Source organism: Cervus elaphus, chromosome 9 (genome assembly GCF_910594005.1).
Source record: "Cervus elaphus chromosome 9, mCerEla1.1, whole genome shotgun sequence".
NCBI lineage: Eukaryota > Metazoa > Chordata > Mammalia > Artiodactyla > Cervidae > Cervus > Cervus elaphus.
The window spans coordinates 53,001,693-53,026,317 of NC_057823.1; the positions used below are offsets into that span (position 1 = coordinate 53,001,693).

General features: G+C 32.6%; 1 protein-coding gene across 6 annotated transcripts in view; it reads left to right on the forward strand.

The window, feature by feature from the left end:
• The window catches only part of LOC122700232 (ankyrin repeat and KH domain-containing protein 1), a 104,226-nt gene that overhangs the window by 56,148 nt on the left and 23,453 nt on the right, over positions 1–24,625 (forward strand). For 3 of the 6 annotated variants that reach the window (XM_043912964.1, XM_043912965.1, XM_043912966.1), the window contains exons 11-16: positions 13–69; positions 7,825–7,912; positions 9,326–9,453; positions 9,647–9,790; positions 11,104–11,206; positions 18,466–19,224. In XM_043912964.1, the coding sequence (XP_043768899.1) occupies positions 13–69; positions 7,825–7,912; positions 9,326–9,453; positions 9,647–9,790; positions 11,104–11,206; positions 18,466–19,224 (1,279 nt within the window). Of the gene's footprint in view, positions 1–12; positions 252–7,824; positions 7,913–9,325; positions 9,454–9,646; positions 9,791–11,103; positions 11,207–18,465; positions 19,225–24,625 lie in introns of those variants that run through there. The other 3 variants (XM_043912969.1, XM_043912968.1, XM_043912970.1) reach the window with 2 other exon arrangements.

Consider the following 24,625-nt stretch of genomic DNA (forward strand, 5'->3'; position numbering starts at 1 on the left):
TTCCTTTCACAGGACAAGCAGGAGGACATGAAGACTATTTTGGAGGGCATAGATCCGGCCAAGCATCAGGTGAGGGTGGCCTTTGATGCTTGTAAGCTACTACATAAAGAATAGATGATGTAGGTAACCAGAACTCTGGATATCTGAATTCCAGCCAAGAAGTTCCAGGACCCTGCTGGGTGACAAAGGAAATACTCTTCGATTGAAAAAGATTATGAAGTTCCAATAAAAAGAGATTTATATTACTAGTAGTTTGCTTCCTTAGTATTCCTTTATGTGGTATTCCTAAAAAACCTCTTAGGTGAAAATAGTTTTTCCTATTCAGATAGTTCTTTTGCATTCTCCTTTATGGAGAGAGTTAAGATACCCCTCAGTCATAAAGCCCTTTGTATTCAACTTTGTTCAACAAAAGTCTGAAACTCAGATTTAGAGTGATACAGTGGATTATTTGTTATATAATCTTCAAACAACAACAAGAAAAAATAGTGACACATTTACTAGCTGATGCCCTAATTTCTGTAAAATTAAAATTTTCTTCTTAATAGCCTCTCATGTAGCCTCATTCTAAAATTGTTGTTTATAAACAAACATTTCTTTTCTTTTGAAAAAAAAAAAACATGTGGAATTTTTGCCCTAATGGTTTTAAAAGTCAAGCAAATTTAATAACCATTATAATTCAGGGAGATTTGTTTATACTCAGCAGCAGTGCTTAATTTTTAAATTAAGAATAAGTTGTGATTGCATCACAATTTAGGCCATCTAAAATAAAATTTTCAGTATCAAGCCACTTTTAATCATAATGCTTATTAAGGATCACCTTTATTGGCTTTGGAACAAGAAGTTGTTATACAGTCATTGTATTTGGAATAAAGTAAATAAATTTCTTTCACAAAATATTACGTGAAAATGTAAACTTTTGCTCAGTTTATGTAGTAACTCTGGCTCCTGTCAAGAATGTAAAACTGAGTGTTAGTTCACATAAAGTTATTTCTTTCTCCCTGTATTTGTTAAAGGAGATGTGATTATAAATATATCTCTAGCTATAAGTCTTAAGACTTGGGATTTTCATTATTATTTATTGGAGGATAATTTTTAAAATTAGGTTTGCAGTCCTCCTTTTAGAGGTTCAGATTCAGCAGATCTGAAATGGGGAGTCTGCACTTTAGATGGTATACCAGGAGATTCTCATAAGTCCTTTATATTCCATACTTTGAGACACTGCTGTCTGTATTGTAGAGACTCTGCTGTCTATACTGTAGAGTCTGTAGATTATTCTGCATCATTGTTGAGTTTTGTTCTCATCTTTGCTTTATCATCATCCTTCCCCCATCCAAACTGAATGAACTTGGTTTTGGTCTTTGTTACTTGTTTTTAGAAACTGAGCTAAATACAAACCCCCAATATGGTGCCTCTTAATCTTTCTCCATCTCAGTTCTATTGAGGGATGTGAATCTGATCAGTAACAAATTGCTAAGGTAATGATTAATATACAGAGTAGTAGGTTGGAAGAGCATATTCACTAAGGGAGATGTAAGAAGCCGTTAGTACGTACATAGTATAAAACAAGTTTCCTTCTCCTCCCCTCTGATTCTGGTCCTTACCCCAAGACATTGTCCTCCTTCAACTGCAAGAAGCACTGCCTCTGTGATATAGTGACAATCTTCAACAAATACCTTGGGTGCCCCGGACTGTGGTTTTAAAGGAAATTGACTTATTTTAAAGAAAAAAAACCTTAATCTAAATTTTTTGTTATCTAAAGCCAAGTAGAAAAAACTTATACCTTTTTTCTCATAGTATTTATGCATCAGAACCAAAACTTTGCAGTACCTTTTTTATGAACAAAAGTGTAGCAGGCTTGTAAGTTCTAATTATCAATATATTTTAACTATTAGTGATTAGTTTACCTTAATAAACTAAATAGGACCTCCCAGTTTTTAAATAACTTTTCATTAAGGAATAACATATACATATTTTAAGATTTTACTACTTAAAGCTGGAAAGCTTTTATCAATTTTTTCTTGATCTCTAAACTATCTGTGCAATACACAAAACTCCTTATAATTTTTTTTTAAAGGCCAAGTTCTTTCCTTCTAGTTCATTGTATAGTGAATGAATCCTGTCTCAAATTTGTTTAAATACAAGTAACAAATAACTTCCCTTTGAGAGGGTAAAGTCTCTTCATATACTTTGAAACCTCTCTGTTCTGTCAAGTACATAGATACAGTAAATAAAATATGGGAGAGAAACAAACTAAACCAAAAATATGTAGCTATACTCAGAAACAAGGTTAAAGAACTTTATGGCCTAAAAATGGACTCTGGATCTACAGTTGAAGCTATAGGCTCAAGGAGAACTAACCTAAAAAGTTGGGAACTGGGGGCTTGAATTTCACCTTCTTTAAGGGAATAAGAACTAAATGTATCTCACATAGAGCAGGCCAATAGATTTAGTCTACTTGATTGAAGCATGAAACTGGTACCTTATTATTACCCAGCCTATGAAGCAGGGTGGAAAAAAACTCAAAGCAACTGCCCAGGATTACCATTAAAAATTAGCAGATTGTTCTTCATAGAGGGAAGAGGCAAAGACAGCAGTGTAGCTGAGAACTTGGAGGACATAATTATTTGATATAGTAAGAAGAAAGAAGAACAGAAATAACTTCATGGGAAAAGAAGCCAGGTAAAGGTCTACTTCTGAAACGGACCAGACTAAGGTAACTTTCAGACCATCTGATGAGAAGGGGTAAGTTTATAAATGGAAATAAAAGAAAAAAAACCAACTCCCATGCAAAATGAACTTTTTCAAATAAGAAAAATTATAAAGCTCAGGAGCAAATCTACATCAAGAGAGATAGTCAAAATGCAAGCAGACAGACAGCAAACTGGGAGAATATAGGCCCAATAAAATTGAATAAAAGACTTTAATCAGAGATTTTAAACATGCTTAAACTAGAACAATAGCCATAAAATAATGAGAGGCAGTGAAACAGGAGCTGATAATTATGAATTAAGGTCAAGTAGATATGAAATACTTAAACTTTCAAGTAAAAAAAATTGTGGAAATAAAAATGTATAGGACAAACAGTATGTTGGACAGTTGAATAAGGAATTAATGAATCAAATGATAAATAAATACAATACAGCACAAAAATAAAGAGATGGAAAATATAAAAGAGAAATTGAGAGAAAGGAAATAGACTCTACCATATATATATTTGAAGTTGCTGAAGGAGAAAATAGAAATAGCAAGCAAAGGCAATGCTTGAAGAGATAATGATGGAGAATTTTCTAGAATTGAAACCTGACATGAGTCTTTGAAAAAAATTACTAAGAACTGCTTGAAGAGATAGTGATGGAGAATTTTCTAGAACTGAAGGCTGACAGGAATCCTTGGTTGAAAAAAATCACTAAGAAGGACAAATGAAACTGTACAATTTTAAGGATAAAGAAAAAAAATCTTAAAAGCTATTATAGGAAAAATGAATTATTCTCAAAGAACAGTTCCATTTTTGGCAATAGATCCTCATCAACAATAGTAATTACAGAAAACAGCAGAGGATAATATCCTCAAAATATCAGAAGATAATAACATGATACAGAATTCTGTACTCTGCTAGCATTCCAAAGAAGAAGACATACTTAAATTTTCAGATGTAGATATTTTCAGATCTATAAAGAATAAAAGTTTTCCACCTCAGACCCTTGCCAAAAGAACTACTAAAATACATGCACATCAGTAAGAAGAAAAAAGAACCCCAGAGGAAGGTGTGGGATGCAAGAAGCCTTGGTAAGCACAGAAGCTGGTAAACTATAAATACAAATTTGTGAGTATAAAACCTAAATTTTTATGCTTAAAAACAAAGTAGTGCTAAAATCTAGACAGAAATAGTATGTAATTCAGCAGGATATGTTAGAAAGTTCAAAAACCATGTTAGAATTCTTGTGTTGTTCAGGAGAGAATAATCAGGTACTGAATAAAGAATCTTTTTTTTTTCTAAGAAAAATATATTATTAATCAGAACAAATACAAACCTGTTCAACTCATTTGTTAAAAGGGCAAAGAATTTTGAATTAGATTCAAAATCAAAATCTAGCAAGTTCTGTCTTCAGGGGAAAGAACTAAAGCAAAATAACAGGGAAAGATTGACAAGATAATGGAAAATGTTATGTAAGACAATATTAATATCAAAATGGAATTTTAAGCCAAAATTATTCTTAGAGATAAATAAATGCTTCTCCCATTGGTATAATAATCAGTCACTTATCAGTATCTAACATCTACCCTCCAATTAAAATAGAAAAGTACAGTTACAAGAAAATTAGTTCTACATTTCTACTCATAGGATTTTTTTCCCACACTTCTCCATGAAACTGACAGATAAAACAATTGCTAAGAATAGAAAAATCAAGTTTGTTCTTAAAGAGAGCTATAATTTTGTTTCCAATAAATATGGAATATATTATTTTCCAATACATTGAATATACATAAAAATGATACATGATAGGCCACCAAAAAAGTTTTTAAAACAAACTTTTTCATCCTATGAACTACATTCTCTGATCTTTTGTAGTTTTAAAATTACAAATTGACAATAAAACTTTTTTTAAAAAATCCCGTACACTTAGAAAATGAGGAAAAATACTTTTACATGATTCATGAGTTTAAAAGGCAATCACAGTAAAAACTACAAACTAGTTGTTATCACCAAAACTACACATTAAAACTTGGGAGAGAGGATACAGCTAAAGTGGACCCTAGAAGGAAAATTGTGTGTGTGTGTGTATGTCTGTAATGAAAGGAAGTGAAACTACTCAAAGAACAACAGCACAAAGAAGGAAGGACATAAGGTTAAAAAAAAAAGTTAATATTGAGTAGTACACAAAAAAAGTTTAAAAAATAGGGGTAAACAGCAAAATAAAAGATGATTTTTTAAAAATTCTTAAATAGATTAAATAAGACCAGCTTTTTTCAAAGGGGCAAAAGGCACAGATCCATGGTATAAACTTAAATAGAGTTTTAACTTTGATATAGTAGAGAACTCCATTTATAGGGCAGTATGAACAATCAGTTTGAATACTTAGATGAAGTAAATGAACATTGATTTTTTCTATAAATTGTCAAAAATGATTCCAGGAAATTCCCTGGTGATCCAGTGGTTAGGACTCTGCACTTTCACTGCTGAGTTCCCAGGTTCAGTCCTTGGTTGATGAACTAGGATCGCGCAAGCTGCATTGTGCAGCGCAAAAAAAGGAAGTTCTACAATCACATACCTCAATAAAACAATAACTATTTTACAAATTGAGTCAATAGTTCAAAACCACTCATCTCCTAAAAGGGTAAGAGCATCCCAGAAGGATTTATCGGTGAGCTTTACCAAATGTTCAAAGAATAGATAATCCCTTAATTTTTCTAGTTACTCTTCAAAAAAGAGAAAAGTTAAACTGCACAATACCTAACTTTGTAGCCTTGAAAAGTAATTTTGTAGCCTTGAAAAGTAATTTTGTATATTTATGCAGGGAAAAATCATGATTTTTTTTCTAAAATTTTATTGATACTGAACAAATATTGGCTGAAATAATAAACCCAACATTCATAAGTGAATAGTAGTACTATTCATTAAGTAGCCAGCAGACCTTCTAACAACATGGGGGTTAGGGATGCCCACCTGTGTAGTGGAAAATTTGCATGTAACTTTACCCATGTTGTTCTGGGTTCTGCATCCCTTTGATCAACCAACCACAGATCATGTAGTGTGTGTTCAACCAACCACAGATCATGTAGTGTAGTACTTAGTTATCAACATATAAATGGACCCACACAGTTCAAGCCCCATGTTATTCAAGGGTCAACTTTACAAATAAATTTGATTCCTATCCTAAAAGAAGGACTTAGTGATCAGATATTTTGGGTCAAGTGATACATGTTGTGGGATATACATTTTTAATTTTAGGACAAGAAATGTAAATCCATTATAAAATTGCAGCATTGTCTTATCAGCTGTTTCCTCAAACATAATTGTTCAAAACCAAAGGAATGAATGTATATTTATAGGGAGGAAAATAGGAAGCTTTTAACACCTTTTATTTCCAAAATTTTATTAGTATGTTGAATTTTGAAATTTCAAAATTGAGGTGAGGCTCTTGGGATTATACTCTTTGATTTCTTCTTTTTAACAGCTATGGGAATATTTTAAATATACAGAATTAACATTTAATTAAAAGTTTGTTCTAAATAAGGCTTTCAGAATCTTTTGTCTTTGCCACTATTCATGGGATCTAGTTGCATTGATGGGTGTCACTGCCAGGCTTAAGAGATAAGAAAGCCAAAAAAAAAAAAAGGAAAAATGACATTAGTGTTGCCCACCCATGATCTAGTAATAATGTATCATCTGATGTAGATAATCAATTTCTTAATCTAATTTTAGCTACTACTTTTAATTTATTGTTAACTTCTCTTTCTCTTATTTACCTAGTAGAAAATTTAAACTTCAACCTTCATTTCTATGAGAGGGAAGATTTGAGAGGTCAGTTATGCTTAGGTACCTTCTTGGTAAACAGTATTCAAGTACTTAATTGTTTTAGATATTAGGTATATAATGGTAAGCAGAAATGGACATGATTGCTGTTCTTATGAAGCTTGCATTTTAGTGGTGGACATGTTACCCAAATAGTTACCCAAACTAATATGTGTTTGGAACTTATGAAGGAGCAATTCATAGAACTCTTTATAAGTTGATAGTAGGAAAATTGATCTAGTCAAGAAGGTTCAGGATAATCTTCTTTGAGGAACTGACGCTTGAAACAAGGATGAAAAGGAGCTAACAAAGAAGTGTTACAGGGAAGAGATAGCAGCTTAAGGAAAAGGGCCCTGAGACAGAGGGTAAATTGCAGTTGCTAAAGGAGGAATTTCTTTTCCAATGTTTAGCTGATAGAATTCCAGTATATAGTGTATTGACATGACTTTCTGTGTCTTTCTGAGTATGCTCTTCATGTGTATTCTGTTTTGTTTGAAGTTAATGGCCAGAATATTACATTTATCTATATTTGAATTTAAGTTCAAAATCCATTCTAAAACCACATTATTTTGGCATTGTCTATAGTTATTCATTCTTCGTGTGTGTGTGTGTGTGTGTGTGTGTGTGTGTGTGTGTGTGTGTGTTAGTCACTCAGTCATGTCCAACTCTCCAGGCTCCTCTGTCCATGGGCCCTTAGAGTTAATAAAGAATGGTTGGAAGCTGTTTTATCATTCATTCTTCTTGCTGGTAAACTTCCTAGGAAGAACACTATCTTTCTGCTATTGTAAGACTGCTTCTTTTGCCTTGACTGTTCAAGCATTTAATTTTACTCTTAAAAATTCTGCTCATTTGTGTTTTTCTTTTTCCTTTTCCCTTTACTCCTGAAATACCACAGTGTTTTTCTTCAGACTGGTTTCTCACCTTTGATAGAACTCTTACTGGCTTCTGATATGTTGTGATCCTCATAATCACCTTGTAAAATTAAGGCGGCTTTTTCAGAGTTCAGATGAATAATTAGGGAAACAGTATTAGAAAAAAATGCAGTTATTTCTCTTTGGGGACCAACTAAACATAAGTCTAATTTTTAATGGTTACTGTTTGGTGTGCAAAACTGAACTTGCTCTTAGAAAGTTACACCAACTAGTGTGGATTGAAATTAATCCTGTATTTTCAAGGAATTGAGGTAGGTGGCCTAAGTGATTGCATTGAGTAAGTATTAAATCTTCATTATTTCTTAGGTCGTTGCTACTAAGTGTTTAAGACAGATGGTTAATGAATTGGCACTAACGGATTATTTTATGTTTCTTTAGGAACATGAATCTGAAGGTGGAAGAACACCTTTAATGAAAGCTGCAAGAGCTGGTCATTTGTGTACCGTGCAGTTTCTTATTAGCAAAGGTAAAGAAAGTACAAATGAGAATTTTCAAGCTGCAACTTCTGTAAAAAGTTCCTGAACTGTTGCAATTCATGTTAAAACTACTTTACCTGTAGTCTGAGTATTGTATTCTAGTCTTTTATTGCTTTATATTCTTAGGAAGCAGAGTTCATAAGGTACTTTGCTGGAATCTTTATTAGTTTCAAGTTTGAGTTTTCATCAACCAAACAGTATATACTTACTCCCAAAAGTTGGAAAAGTCAAATGTGAAATGTCCAGCTATATATATAGTAGATACAGTATTGTTCAACACTTAGGGCAGTTCTGCTGGAAATAGGGAAGGATAGAGGGGGCAAAGTCTACTACCGTTGTTTATGGTACAGTTAAGTCAGCCGTATTAACAACTTAAAAATAATCTCATGTTGCTAATGTGAGGATGTTTATTGGTGTACCTTGCCTTTCCCAAATGTACCCCCCCCCCAATGTACTTTAATGTAAGTTAGGATTAGGTTCAGCTGGGTAGTTTTGAAAATTAAATATAGTTTTCCATAGGTTTATTTTTCTTTCATAAAATAAATCTGGTATTAAGGAAAAAGGAAGACCAAACATTGCTGTAGTCTTAACTATCTAATTGAATCCATTTGGGATTTTAAAAGGTAGTTGAACTAAAAATAATGTCTTTTTTTCCTGGGGATCAAAATTAATTTACCAAAAAAAGAGGCTAAGAAAAGATTTTGCATTTAGACTTTTTTTAGGTTATATTACAGAGCTATTGAACAACTTACTAAATTGCTTTTCAATATATTCAGATGATCTTATGTCTTCTCTTCATGTCCAGGTCTCTAACTCTTAAAATACACAATATGAAAAATTATATTTCTCTTAAATATTGTTTCAAAAGTTCTCTACCTTGAGACCTGGCTATACTGCCACATTTTAGAAGTAGATCAAAAATGTCTTTAGAGTTACATACAATAGTATTATTTGGTGCTTGTGTATATATTAAACTATATATATTTATTAATCTAGATTTTTCATCTTAGAAGTGGTATTGAATGAATGGACTGCAACAATGTAGATGACTCTCACAAATATTATATTGAGTGAAAGAAGCCAGGCACAAAAAGAGTTCACTATATGATTTCATTCATACAAAGTTCAAAACCTAAAATCAGTTTGGAAGTCAGGATAGTATTTATCATTGGAGGGGTGGGTAGTGACTGAAAGAGTACACAAAGTGGGGCTTCTTGAATGTGGATAATCTGTTTCTTGATTTGGGTGCTGGTTACACAAGTGTGTTCACTTTGAGAAATATTTCATACTATACACCTATGATTTTTGTACTTTTTTATGTCTATGTTGTACTAAAGAAATGTTTCAAAAATCATATTGTCTGAGCTGGCTTTGCTAAGATTGCTTTTTATTTTTCTTTGAAGGTGCTAATGTGAATAGAGCTACAGCCAATAATGATCATACAGTAGTGTCACTGGCATGTGCAGGGGGTCACCTGGCAGTGGTGGAGCTACTCTTGGCTCATGGGGCTGACCCTACTCATCGTCTCAAGGTATTCTACTTCAAAAGAAGGAAATTATATATCATTATTAAAATATATTTCAGATATTTTAGTGCTTAATATTATTAATATTCATTACTGTTTAAGTTTTGATTTTATATGAGCTAAGAAACTAAACATATTTAGTAATCATATTATTAAAAGAAATTGACAAATAATTAATTACAATATCAATTTTTCTCAGGATGGCTCAACAATGCTCATTGAAGCTGCAAAAGGTGGTCATACTAATGTTGTTTCTTATCTTTTGGATTATCCAAACAATGTTCTGTCAGTTCCTACCACAGATGTGTCTCAGCTTACCCCACCTTCTCAAGATCAATCTCAGGTAATATAAAATAGAACTTAAACTTATAAATATTCTTCAAATTGGAAATTTTTGTTTAAAATTAGCCTTAGATAAAATGGGCTTATTTCTCTTTTAAAATTTGAATAAATCTTGTCCTAAATTCTTTTGAGCTTTTCTTGAAAAGTACATGGAAATTTTTTAATTGTCTTTATTTACTGAAAATAGTGTTTAGTTCTTAAAAAAAAAAACACACTTGATACCATATAAGTATTCCAAGTTGTCCTTTTATTCAGCTAGGTCTTTAGGGTTGTTAAACAAGAGAAAGCTCTTCCCTTAGTACCTCCCAAGAGTGTTAATTATCCTACTTGTTTTTATTCAGTTATTAAGTCATGTCCAACTCTTTGCGACCCCATGAGCTGTAGCATGCCAGACTCCTCTGTCCTCCACTGTCTCCTGGAGTTTGCTCAAACTTATGTCCATTGAGTTGGTGACACTATCTAACCATCTTTTCCTGTACCGCCCGCTTCTCCTTTTGCCTTCACTCTTTCCTAGCATCAGGATCTTTTCCAATGAGTCGGCTCTTCACATCAGGTGGCCAAAGTCTTTTTCAGCTTCAGCAGCAGTCCTTCCAGTGAATATTCAAGGTTGATTTCCTTTAAGATTGACTGGTTTGATCTCTTTGTAGTCCAAAGGACTCTTTAAGAGATATCCTGGAAATACCTTTTCTAGAGATATCCTAGAGATAGCTACTCTTGTCAATGAGGAAAGTGTGAGTGATATTTGCACCAAAAATTCTTTAATTTTTAAACCTACCTAAAAATACAGAGAGAATGTAGAGAGTATAATAAGTATACAAAGTTCAGTGACATCTTAAGTTCTTTTCTACAACGGTATCCTGAGAACTGCTGAAATACACTAATTTGGGAAATATGTTGGATTTTTTTCTTTTGACCTATAGAATTTGAACAAGGGTAAATTGATCAGTTGAATATGTTACTTTTACTCCTAGCTATAATTGAAACCAGCAAGGCTTGCTCCTTAACAAGAGAGTGATATTAATTCCATTTAGCTTAAAGCATGGACTATGTGTAAATTGCCTGAATTTGCCCTGTCAGTATTGTCAGAAATTATTGCTTGGTAAACAATGCTGCTGCTCCTTCTTTCTCATCTTCCTTTCACTCTTCTTCTTTTAAAGAAAGTTAATTAGGTGGTATATGAAGAAAATCTAAAACAAAATCTCTGTTTCATTTGGTGGTATATGAAGAAAATCTAAATCAAGATCTCTGTTTCATTTATGGACGTTTGTTTTATTCTTTGGTCTGAGATCATTTTTTTCTGAGTTGATTTTTTAGGTTCCACGTGTGCCAATGCATACTCTCGCTATGGTTGTACCTCCTCAGGAACCTGACAGAACTTTACAGGAGAGTTCTCCTGCCATTTTAGGAGTACAAAAAGGTTAGTTCTTGAATTATTTTCCTTAAAATGGGCATTTTTATCACCTAATGTGTGAATTCATAAAGATACTTTCATGGTACACAGTTACTGTATATCTAGAATTGAGGTAGGTAATTCTGACAAATGCTAATCATCTTATATACCATTTAAAATAGAAAAGACAGAAGTACTAGGAAAATGATTTATTAAAATGGTAACATACTTCTAGGTGTAGTTTTCATCTGGCACTGCCAAAAATAAGCATATACCAAGTACTTCATTATATTAAAGTAACAATAATATGAATAATATGAAGAATGAAAATATGTGTTTGCTATCAGTCAAGTCCTATTATCATTGATGCAATTCATTGAGTGTCAATTTAAGAATTATATTTAGGTTCTTTCATGAAATCCATTTCACTGAATGGATTAACATCTGTCAGTATGTGAACATAGACAAACAACTATTAAAAAGTATATGAATAACAGTCAAGTGGAATATTAAGGAGGACGATACACTGTTTAAAGGACTCAAGTTTATGAGCTCTGTTGTTTTTCTGCTACATTTTCATTTGTAGATATAAAGTACCTACACTTGATAATCATTTATGGTTGTCATATCTGAGCTCTCTGAAATAAATAGGTAATATGTAAAGTATTAAAAACTATTACAGATAAAACCAACTTATAAGCATATTTCATTCATTATATGACAAGTTGTAGATGTTTGAAATCATAATCAAGTGTGTAAGTATGTTTTAGTATCTTTAATACAACTTTTTTTTTCTGTAGTCTCTCTGACTTAAGCTAATTCTAGCAGTTTTCCTTTGGCTTCCAAGCTATTCTAACTTCAGAAAATGAAGACTGCTATTTTTAGTCTTAAGAAATAAAAAGCAAATTAAGCATGTACTTGTTAAGAATCTGAGGATCCTAACCAGCTAATAGGCTTTAGTAAAGTATTTGAACCTAAAAGCCTCAGGTTTTGTTGTTTTTTTGTTTGACTATATCCTATAGAGGACTGTAGTAACTTTAACTAGAGAAATTCAGTACTAAGTAAGAAATAATTGAAAAAATATTTATTGACACAGAGCCACAGAATAACCAAGAAATGAGCTAGGAAGGACACAGTATGTACAGAAAGGAAGTAAGACATTTTTAATTTAGATCTACCATGTAAGTCAACCGAAATGTTTGGGACATGATTTTTAAGTTGATACTCAAGTGAGTAATCGTATTTTTGCTTACTGAAATATCTTCTTATACTTAGTATCTACTTATTTTCTTCACTTTGATGTTTTATTATTTACTGAATAGTATTAAACTGAACATACCTTTTACGGAATCTTTCATTTTACTAAATTATTAGGGAAGGAAAAAATTAACACTTGTATCTAGACAGTTGGCACTTGCTGTTGCCAGATACCAAGCGGTATTGCCAACCCCAACATTTTTTTTGCAGGATGAAGGTGTAATAATGCATTGTGTTTGAGTGCATCATAGAATATTATATGACTATAAATTAGGAAAAATAAATTGATGGTGTAAAAATATACCTGTGTGGATAGAAAAAGCTATCTTAAATTATTAAAGATATATTATTTTCTTCTTAATTTTCCTGCCTAAAATTTCTCACTTATGTCTCTGGAGAAGTTCCTTTGAGTGATGAATTTGCTGTTTGATCCTTTTTGTTTTTTCTAAGTCCATAGATATCTGCATTGCATATGTAACTAGGGTTGGAGAGAGGATTCTTATTCTCTAGGAGTCTTTTCCTCTTAGCAATTATCTTTTCAAGTTTATAATATTTTACTCCTGTCTGAAGTCTTTATGCATATTTGCATCCTTTTAAAATATATTCATGCCCGTAAGTCTTACCCAGGTGTTTTTTTATATATTCTACTCAAACATTCTTCTTTCATGTGCACCATTCGTCCAGGCTTCATCCATCTTGACTATAGTCTCCTGGTTTAGGCAACTAATTTCACTTGTCCATTGTTAGTTCTCAAAGATTTGAGATCCTAGCTGACGTTGATAAAGGCCTCAGAAACACCTTTATTAAAAAAAAAAAAATGAAGCTGGGTAAGAGTGATATACTCAGTTTCCTAGCATTGCTTTGCTTTATCATCTATAGTTATGAGTACACTTGGGAAAGGATACATAAGTAATATCAAACCTTTGTCTTTCCATATTTAATTTTTAAATAAATTTATTTGTTTATTTATTTTTGGCAGCACTGGGTCTTCGTTGCTGCACATGGGTTTCTTTAGTTGTGGTGAATGGGGGCTACTCTCTGGTTGCAGAGTGCAGGCTTCTCATTGCAGTGGCTTCTCTTGTGATACACAAGGCTTAGCTGCCCTGTGGCATTGGGATCTTAGTTCCCCAAATAGGAATCAACCCATGTTCCCTGCATTGACAGGCAAATTCTTAACCACTGGACCATCAGGGAACATTGGTTCCCAGGGACCACCACCACCCAAATTTAATTTTGTAAAGAAATTTGTTGACTGAAGCCACTTCTTGCATGTAATTTATTATAGTAACTGACTCTACTGAGATCCTAAATTATGAGTCTGATTATTCTATGCAGTTGTATAGCTTAGAACTAACTAATCTATTGCAAAACATTAAAATGATATCAAGATAAAAAATACACTTCTTTTGTGTGCACCTCAACCCCTCTTGAGGAGTCATTTCTTTTCCCTGAATTCCTGTGGTATTTATTGGATCTTCCTTCTGTCTGTGGTCACTCCTACACCTTCACTTCCCCTTTGAACTTCAAGTATGGAAGGTTGGGTTAATCATACTTAATTCCTGGACTTTGTCATCATGGTTCCTGTCTTGTTTTACTTTATTCCTTTTTATCACTCTCTCCATACCCATACATATTTCCCCTCAGTCAGTCATTCTAATGTGTTTAATTTGTAGATTTTTTTGTTCTTACAAGTTCTTATAAGATGTTCACTTCTTTATATTTTAATTTACACAAGTGATATGCTGTATGTCCTGTTTGGTTTTTACTTTTTTCATTTAATATTTTTTTCAATATCTTCTATTTATCTATATTTTGCTGCAGTGGACCTTCTTTAGAGTGTGCAGGCTTTCATTGAGGTGGCTTCTCTTATCGAGGAGCACAGGCTCAAGGTGTGCAGACTTCAGTAGTTGTAACACGTAGGCTTGGTAGTTGTGGTGCATGGACTTGGTTGCCCCACAGCCTGTGAAATCTTCCTGGACCAGGGATCGAACTAGTGTCCCCTGCTTTAAGGCAGATTCTTAAACAGTGGACTACCAGGGAAGCCCAACACTGTTTTTAAGATCCATCCATATGTCTACCTCTAGATTGTTTCTACCTGTAGCATAGTGTTTATCCTGTATATCCTGTTTTTCACTTGTCCTTTCTCTCAGTAATGGGCACCCAGATTGTCTCTCTTTCCCCACCAACACAGACAATGCTATGGTGAAAATTCTGGTACAGTCCCCTTATGGATCTGTGTGAGAATTTCTTTGGGATAAACTCAGGAGCAGAATTGCCTGTCATAGAAATGCATAATGTTTATCTGACAAAGTACTATGAATTCACTCTCTAGAATGCTACAGCAGTTTACACTCCCACCAGCAATTTGTTAGGTTACTGTATTTTACACCCCATTGCATTTCCATACCTGCCAGTGCTTCAGTTTATACATTTTTATCTCCCTTTTTAGACTGTAAGCTCTTTGAGGGCAGGGTTTATGTTGCTCATCTTTGTATGGTCCACTGTGGCTTGCTTGTACTAGCCGTTAAATATTTGTTGAATAAATTAATAAATGCCAGGATAAGAATATAGATTATTCTGAAGGCAAGAGAAATTTGTTAAGAATTTTTAAGCAGAGTAACATTGTATTTAAAGAGGATGTTTAAGAACTTAAGAAGTAGTATTCTAAATTGTAGGGAAAAGATTGAAAACAAAAATATACATGAAAAGTAAGCATTAGGTTAACATACTGCTTTATATCCCTGAGTTGTTTATTGGAGTAGGTAACATGAAAAGTTCTCAGTTTAATAGCAAAGCATTAAAATTATATAGAAAAATTATATGTACAGTAAATGAGGTTGAATATTCCTCTGAAAGTTTTACTAATAATATTCTCTAGTAGATTTCCATTAGTAATCATGGCAGTATGGATTTACATTTGCCCAAATTTAATATCTTTTCACATATAACTGCTTATAGTAAAAGCAGTTGATTTAATCTGTTGGTGTATAACACAGATACTCTATTTTTGGACACTGACTTAACCTTGGTCCAGTTGTATGTCATTCATTATTTTCCTTTGGCCATTATTTTTCTGTTTCCCAGTGGACTAATTGTTTAGACCCAAAAATGATTAATAGAATTAAACTCATTTCTATAGTAAACTAAATATTTGACAAGTATATATCCACCTCATTTTCTCACTTCCAGTAAAAAATAAAGGCCACATTCTAAGCTCTCTCTGTATCATAGTACCCTATTGGAAACATTTTTAATTAATGGAGGAAAAGTGAAAGTTGAGGAAGTAGGATAGAAACCACGCCAAAGAGATAAGATGGTAACTTCACCTATGTTCCTAAATATTAATTTATGATGTCACTCAGTGCTACCAAATGAATAGATTTATTTATTTCTCTGACAGTGCAAGATGTTTGAGGAAGAAGGAGCTCTTTTATGACATCTTTTATATAATGACATCTGCTACTTTCCTACATACTGAAAATTTTGTTGCTAAAAGGACACTTGTTTAACATTCTCTCCTTTCCCCCTAAATTGAAGGAGTTGCTTCAGCTTCTAGGAATATTTTTCACCAACTTGACTTATTCATGATATTATAGCTTTTATTAGTGCTTTGATGTGTATCTAGGCAATCACACACTTCTATGGTTACTGATATTCAGTCATTGGATATTTGGGGAAGAACTGCCTTTTGTGCATTAATTTCACCATTCTCTGCTTTTTCTGCTGCCTAAATTTTGGGCTTTTTGTCTCAATTTCAGTTAAATAAGTTACTCTTTTTAATCTTTTGCTCTTTGTATTTTATTTAACAAGTTAGAGCCATTTCTTTCTGTTACTATTCTCAAAATTCTTGTCTTATTTTGGATCTTACTATTTATATAAGATTTTAAATCTGAGAATGTCCAGTGTGGTCATAATTAATTACCAGTCTTAGTGTTGACCTCTTAACCTAGTTTTCTTAATCTTAAATACAAATTACATAGGAACTATACAAGGGTGTTTTAAAATAATGTTGGAGGAGCTTGCGGAACTTAAGAATTTACTCTGCTGATGTCATTGAATTTGTTACACAACTGAAAATTTCCTTGCTGAGCTTGCAGATTCTGTGGCAGTTAAACTCCTTTTTCCTACCATTAATTGTCGTCATGAGGTACTTTGAACAAGTAAAGCAAACCATGGTTTCCTATATAATCTTATGGAAATAGGTATAAAATTATCTCACAGGCTAACAGCTTTTCCTCTTTAAGGATAAAGTCTCTTCCCACCACTTTGCTCAGATAGAAATATAAAATTGAATGTGGGTAATTATCGTTAGTGATTTTGGAACTGGTTGTATGACCTTGTTAAAGACAGTATCTAGGGGAAAATCTGTTAGGCTTTTTATGATAATAACATGTTGCTGTTATTTGAGCTACCTGCAGTCTTGAGTCCTCCTCTTCTAACAAAGAAGCAGTTAAATCTTTGATTTTTTTTGTCCAGTAGTTTTGTCAGTCTCTGGCAGTTCAGAACAATTAAACATCTAAAGGATTATTTTTTTTTCCTTTGGACCTAGGAATCATTTTGAATGCATTGGATGAGCTAGTTTTTAAAACTCTGAAGTTACATATATTATTCATATATATTGACCACAATCCTTGAGAATAGACAACTATTTTTCACCTAGTTTTTTTTAAACAACTTTAATATTGCCTAATTTTCATACCATAAAATTCACTCATTTAAATGTACAATCCAATAACTTTTAGTAAATTTACAGAATTGTGTGATCATCACCTCCATCTGGTTTTGGATCCATCACTCCAAAAATCTCTCATGCTTCTTTGTGATCAGCCTGCATTCTCACCACTATAATCCAGGCAACCACTATTTTCCTTACCTGTCTCTCTATATTTGCCTTTTCTCTATAGATCTGATATAAATGAGATTGTACAACATATGGTCTTTTGTGCCTGGACTCTTCACTTAGCATAATGTTTTCAAGGTTCATCCATGTTGTAGGATATATCAGTAGTTTGTTCCTTTTTACTGTAGAATAACCCCAGTTCTTCCTAAACAAGATTAAACCTTAAACTGGCCTCAAAGTGATTATTAAATATTTCTTCCATTTTATGTCCAGATGTTAGGATTATTGATATTGATAATTATTTTGCCTTTGGGGAGTAAATTTAAGTGTAACTGAAAACCTTGACTTAAATGTATAATTATTTCATTTTTAATGTACACTGCCAATATGAGTATTCCTGTATGGGAAGTCTGATTTTCTCCTAGGTAATGTTCATTGTTTCTCTCATAGATTTTTACATGAAGTGTTTACTTAAACTCAGAATAATTGTCCTTTGTAATATAAGTTTAATATGGTGTTCAGGTAGTGAACTTAAACACTTATGGAAGTGTTTGACTTAATTAATGAACAATTTAGAAAGTTATAGCTTAAGAATTAATTTCAACCTATATTTTAAATTAATAAAAGAAACATTTTGGTAATTTGAAAAACACTTTTCCCCACTTTGATCTACAAATTATAATTTCTTACAGTAATCTGTACTTACACAGTTAATATTGTATAAAGAAAAATTGGGCAGTTACGCTAACATTTATGATACCCTCAACATTATTTTGGTTCTGCTTTAGATTTTATGTTCTCTAGAAAGTCCAATTTAATAAGCAGAATTTTGAGATTCTTTCCTCTTTGATTTTCCTTTTCTGCCTACCCCTGACTTGTTTTTCAAAATCATCCAATCCTAAATATTGCATTTTTTAAGTTTAAAAAAGTCACATTTTTTTGATTGGCAACATCCCTGTTTGTGCTATGTAAAATCGAAGAGTTTGGTCATTAGCTACAACTGGTATGAATCTTTGAGCATTCATTCTACAGCATTAGTTATATGGGTTTTGGGAGGGAGGATGCTGGGGGGTGAGGGTGGGGGGAGGGCTGGGGTTTTTTTTTTTTCTTTCTTTCTTTCTTTCTTCTTCTTCTTCTTTTTTTTTTTTTTTTAGCATGGCACATTTTCAAACATTTTTCATGTGCTTAGGTACATCCAAGCAGAAGTCCAGTTCCCTGCAGGTAGCAGATCAGGACGTACTGCCACCTTTTCACCCATACCAGCCTTTGGAGTGCATAGTAGAGGAGACTGAAGGAAAACTGAATGAACTGGGACAAAGAATTAGTGCTATTGAAAAAGCACAGCTTAAATCATTGGAGTTAATTCAAGGTGAACCTCTGAACAAAGATAAGATAGAAGAACTTAAAAAGAACAGAGAAGAGCAAGTCCAGAAGAAGAAGAAAATACTGAAAGAACTGCAGAAAGTGGAAAGGCAGTTGCAGATGAAAACACAGCAGCAATTTACCAAAGACTATCTGGAAACCAAAGGTCAGAAAGACACAGTATCTCTACACCAGCAGTGTTCTCATAGAGGAGTCTTCCCAGAAGGGGAAGGAGATGGTAGTCTCCCAGAGGATCATTTTTCAGAGTTACATCAGGTTGACACAATCTTATTTAAAGATAATGATGTTGATGATGAGCAACAGTCTCCACCATCGGCAGAACAAATTGATTTTGTCCCAGTCCAGCCTTTATCATCTCCACAGTGTAACTTTTCCAGTGAATTAGGTTCTAATGGGACAAATTCTCTTGAACTTCAGAAAGTATCAGGTAATCATCAGATTATAGGACAGCCTCAGATTGCTATTACTGGACATGATCAGGGGCTGTTAGTGCAAGAACCAGATGGACTAATGGTTGCAACTCCAGCCCAGACGCTTACCGACACTCTTGATGACCTGATAGCAGGTGGGTTAAGAAATATACCTATAATAATTTCTCTTTAATTTTTGTGCTCAACTTCTTTACACAACTTTCCAAAAACACCAACTTGGTATTTTTCCTTTTTTAGAACTATGTTTTTAAAATCATTTCTTGAGGTGTTTTGGAAGTGACTTTAACTAAACTCAACAGCATTAAAACACAAAAGTGTGCTTTCCCTCTTCTTTTTCGTTATTTGCAAAAGCAAAGAAATAAAGTTGTCATGATCCTTTATTTTAGACCTTTGGTATCAAAATCACCTTGTCTCATATCTTGGGTAGGAGATCTCAAAGTAGAATTTCTTTGCAGGCTTTAGAGATAATCATATAAGATTAGACATTTAATTTTCCTATTGGTGATTTTTATATTTGGAAAATCAGAACTCTAAATCACACTGCTTTTTCTTCATGATTTTATTAGATCAATTTAAACGTTCTAATTAAAAGGGATATTCAGAAAAAAACTGTAAGCATTCCATATTGTTAAAATATGTGTGATTAGAAGATCTAATGTACATTGAAAGTATTGTCCATTTGATAATGATTTGGAGATTGGGCTTTTTGTAGTAACTGTCTTGATGAAAGCACACAGACATCCAACACACACTCAAACACACACAGACAGAGGTAATCACCAAAGCAAAAAAGAGACCAGCCTTATAAATTTAAAGTATATGTTTCTGTTTATTGTTGTGTGGAAAATTACAACTAGATATGAAATGAGGTGCACAAGTTTACTTTCCCTTTCATTGTCCTTGCAGCAGTGGGAAAACAGTGCAATTAATCATTTACCTTCCTAAAGATGGCTGGTGAATGTATCACCTCCATGAGAGCGCAGTTCAGAAATGCAGCCAGAATGGCTGTTGACAGTGGATGAAGACCAAGAACTAAGATGTAGCTGGAGTGATATTCAAAGGCAGGCCAGTCCTCTGTCTCTTGATTGCAACATTTTTTTTTCTTTACTGTTGTCTGTTTCTTCTTGTCATATTCTCCTCCCCTCCTCTCATCCCAGTTATGCTTTCCCAGTTTCCTTTCTTCTTCTGTGAGCCTTTAGTCTTCCTAATCTTTACTGAATCTTTTAAATGTGGAATAAAATTACTTAATTCAGGAATTTTATTGGGCATGTGTATGACTTCCAGTGTTTATTGTAAGAGTGCCTTTGAGGCTCCTCTGATATGTAATAGATATTGCTGTGCAGAGGAGGAATGTCTTAGTTTTCATAAAGAAAATTAAAATGCTAGGAAATGTTTTAAGGAGTTAGATTCTTTATTCTTTAATTTTATTTTTTATGTCTTCAGCCCACAACCACTTCACTCAGATCAACTTTGTGTTATTAGCATTGCAAGTTGTTATAAATATTGAATAACTTTATAGTTCACTTATGGTTCTGATTTCTAATTTGTTTAAAGCAGATATTGGAGTGTAAAGTATGATTAGGATTAATAATAATGAAACTCATGACCTGGAAGGAACATTTTTAAGACTTAGGGTTCTATAAATATCATTATAATGTTCCTAATTAAGTACTCCATTTGCTGTTATGAAATCCGCATTATTGATCAGTTTAGTTTGTTGGAACTTAGGACCTGTCCTTTTTATTTTTAAAGAATGGAGGAAACATCTCTAAAGGGTACTTGTAGGTGTTAACTTTATGGTAGTATTTAAGGCTATTTTTTGTAGAGGAGGTCAAATACTATTTATTCCACTGAAGTATTTGTTAAATTGAAGTGACCTTTTATAAAGTTCACATGAAACTTCAAAAACTCAGTTTAGAAAACATCTTTTAATTATATTTAACATTAATCTAAATGAATAAAATTTACTTTCTTTTAGACATTAATGTCTCGTGACACTGTTGGCCCACCATATTGTACAATATTCTTTTGTTAGTAAGCTTTAAAGTATAAATCTGTCAATACATTAAAAATTATGTGTGGCATAGCTTGTGGGATCTTTGTTCCCTGAACAGGGATCAAACAAACCCTGGTACCCAGCAGTGAAAGTGCCGAGTCCTAACCACTGGATTGCCAGTGAAGTGAAGTGTTCGTTGCTCAGTCATGTCCAACTTGTTGCAACCCCATGGACTGTAGCCTGCAGGCTCTTCTGTCCAGGGAATTCTCCAGGATTGCCAGGGAATTCCCTAAAAATTATCTTTATTTAAAAACTTTTCATTTTGTTGAAGCTTATATTTTAAAATATATAGCAAAAAGGATGACTTGCCTCAAAATTTAAAATGTTATTTTATTAAGTCTGAATTTCTCTTAATTTCTTAATTGAAGGTGAAAAAAATTAGATAAGGATGAATTAGGTAAATACCTAGTTCCATGATTATACGATATGTTAATATGTCAGTAAAATTATAGGTTAGGCCAAAGATGTAATTAATTTTACCTATATCAAATCTAGTTATCATGCCTTTATATGATATCATGCTTTATTAATAAAAGAGAATACATCTTACAGTTTTACTTTAGATAATAGCAGTAAGTTTTACTCTTAGGACGGTTTTGTTTTTTTGTTGTTTTTTTTTTAAATTTTTCCCAGCACGCCAGGCATGTGGGACCTTAGTTCCCTGATCAGGGATTGAACCCTCACCCCCAGCATTGGAAGGCAGAGTCTTAATTAACCACTGGACCACTGGGGAAGTCCCAGGATTTTTTTTTTTTTTTACTGCTGTTCTATCTCAAAATATTTGTCATGAAAGCGAGTTAGTTAGATACATAATTTATTAATGTTATAACTTCAGTAGTTGACTGACAGCAGTTTAGTATATAGTCTTAGATGTATCATACTTGATATAGTCCCAACCAGAATATATGTATACTTTCGGATTGGAAACTCGGATTGGAAACTTCAGGTCCATTTCTTCTGAAAGTAAGTGCTGGGCTTTTGAAGTTATCATAATAGCAAGTGATTCTCAGTTCAAATGTCTAGAATAAAGGTCTGAAAATAAACAGCAATTTAAAGAAATTCAAAATAGCTTTGACCATTGAACAGTCCTAGAAACATCTAGCAAAATTTTCATTCTTAATATATAAAGTTCCTTAGTTAAAAAAAATTAACTAATACCACTTTATTTACATTTATTGAGTGCTTGCCATTTACCAAGCTCAGTGCTAAATGCTTTTATATATGTAATTTCACGAGCTATTTAGTAATAGAAAATAAGTCCATCTCCCATCTATTTTTCTGTTGAAAACTGAGGCTAATGGAAATTAAGTTGCTAGTTAAATGTTAAGATTCAAAAATTCAGCCAGGTTTAAGAACCGTAGATATAATATGCATCCATTTGATTCAACTGGAAGTTCTGAGTTTATATTTAAGATATTATTTTCTTAGAATTCTAAGTTGTATCAAATAACAATTTCCCTTATTATTTTTATATTAAGATATGATTTGTGTATATGGTTTAATACAGTTTTGTGACTTTAGAACATTGTTAATGTTGTTGGCATCTTAATAGGCTCTCAACACATTACAATTCAAAAGTATCTTGCTTTAAGCAATCTGGTGATAGTCAATTTAGGTTTTAGAATAAAGTAATTTAAAATTATCTTTGAGGGAATTTACAATAAAATATCTTTAATAATTTCTTTTAGTAGATGTTAATATTGTATTTATAGATTGTTATTTATATGGAAATATTTAATACAGTTACTGTTACCTAAATTGGATTACAGTGATTTAATGTTTTCACAACTTGCAGCATTACTATCTTCCATATTGCCTACAAAACTGTCTTAAATTTTATAAAGAATTAAGTAAAATATCACCCCATTTTAGGATAGTACATAAATTTAATTTGAATTATGTAGTGACTTTCATGATAATGATCTGTTTTGGTCATTTTCAGAGACATTTTGTTCAGACGTAGGAAGCATTTTAGGATTTTTGAAATTGTCATAGTCCTGGTATAATTTTATCTTAATAAATCCTTTATTCCACATATACTTTTAAAATCTTTGCTATTTTCTAGTTTTATCTTTAGAACTTTTCATATGTAATTAATCCTTTTAAAGTCACTTCTGTGGAATGTTTCTGATTGTCATTATTACAAGGAGGAAAAAATGTTTCTAGGATACTGTTGTACCAAAATGTACAATCAACGTAGCAACACTTTTTTGCTAATAGAGCTGTTAAATGCACTAAAGTATTTTTTAAAAACCAACTCTGTAAAAAAAAGTCTTTTATACCATCACATTCTGACATAGCACTCTAGTCAACTATTTAAATTTTTTTTAATATCTGTCTTTCATAATCACAAAAAGAGATAGCATGAATAAACAAATTTAACGATAGAAAAGTAATTCTTTAGTAAATATATGTCAATGAGTATGAGACTGTTGTTAAAATCTTACTGTTAAAAAGGTGCTATTTATCAAAGTTTAGTGTCTTGTTTCTGGAACTTTTTTCCAATCTTATCAGCTGTTTTGAGGGGGGCAGCAAAATACTATGTGCTTTTAATTCATTCAGTGACAGATTTTTAAAACTTTGTTTTCATCATGCACATTCTTGTAAGGCAAAACAAATGTTTATAATCATTTTTATTTATAACCATATGGCTAAATATTTATGTGTATATTTATGTGGTAACGGAAGCTGCAGAAAGTCATATGATCAAGATGATTTTATATATATTGGTTGGGAGGAGGGAGGGACAGCTGATGTAGAAACATCCTTAAAATTTGCTATTATTTATAAAGAAGTAGAGTACTACGCTTAATCTTTCATACTTGTTGTGGTCATAAGTATCCTTGATTGGGATTTAGCCATATTAAAATTCTAGAGAGAAAACATTCTCCAACCATTGAAATGCTTAACATTTTCCTTTATGACTTATGTGTTTTTGATTGACTTTTAGCATGGGTAAGAGGAAGTTAATTGCCATCACTGAAACTTTGTTGTCTTTTTCTATATTATTGATTATATATTTTTTCTGAGTTTTTTCTTTCTTGAGTGAATTGTAATGTTTTATTTTTCAGTGCAGTGATTGATAGTACTGAAGTCCTATAAAATATCTGATAATTACATATATTGGGCACTTACCATACCAAACACTGTGTTAAATGCTTTTTATATATTATCTCACAGACAATTCACAGCATCCCTCTGAGATGGGTCCTGTTTCCCCCTCCATGGGGCAAACTCTTGTCTTTTATGAAAGAAAAGAAATATGCAGAGCCACAAAGATATAATTTCATTTAATTCAGTTTCAGACACTAGATTTTAAGGTCCCAAATAAAAGTTCCAGTGTTCATTTTTAAAGCAGTTTGGTTTTCAGACACTGATTCATTTTAGCAAATTGTCACAGTAAATATTGAATTTTAAAAATACATACTCTCTGCTATTTATGAGAGAGATACTCTAACTTGTTCTTTCCCTTCTTCTAC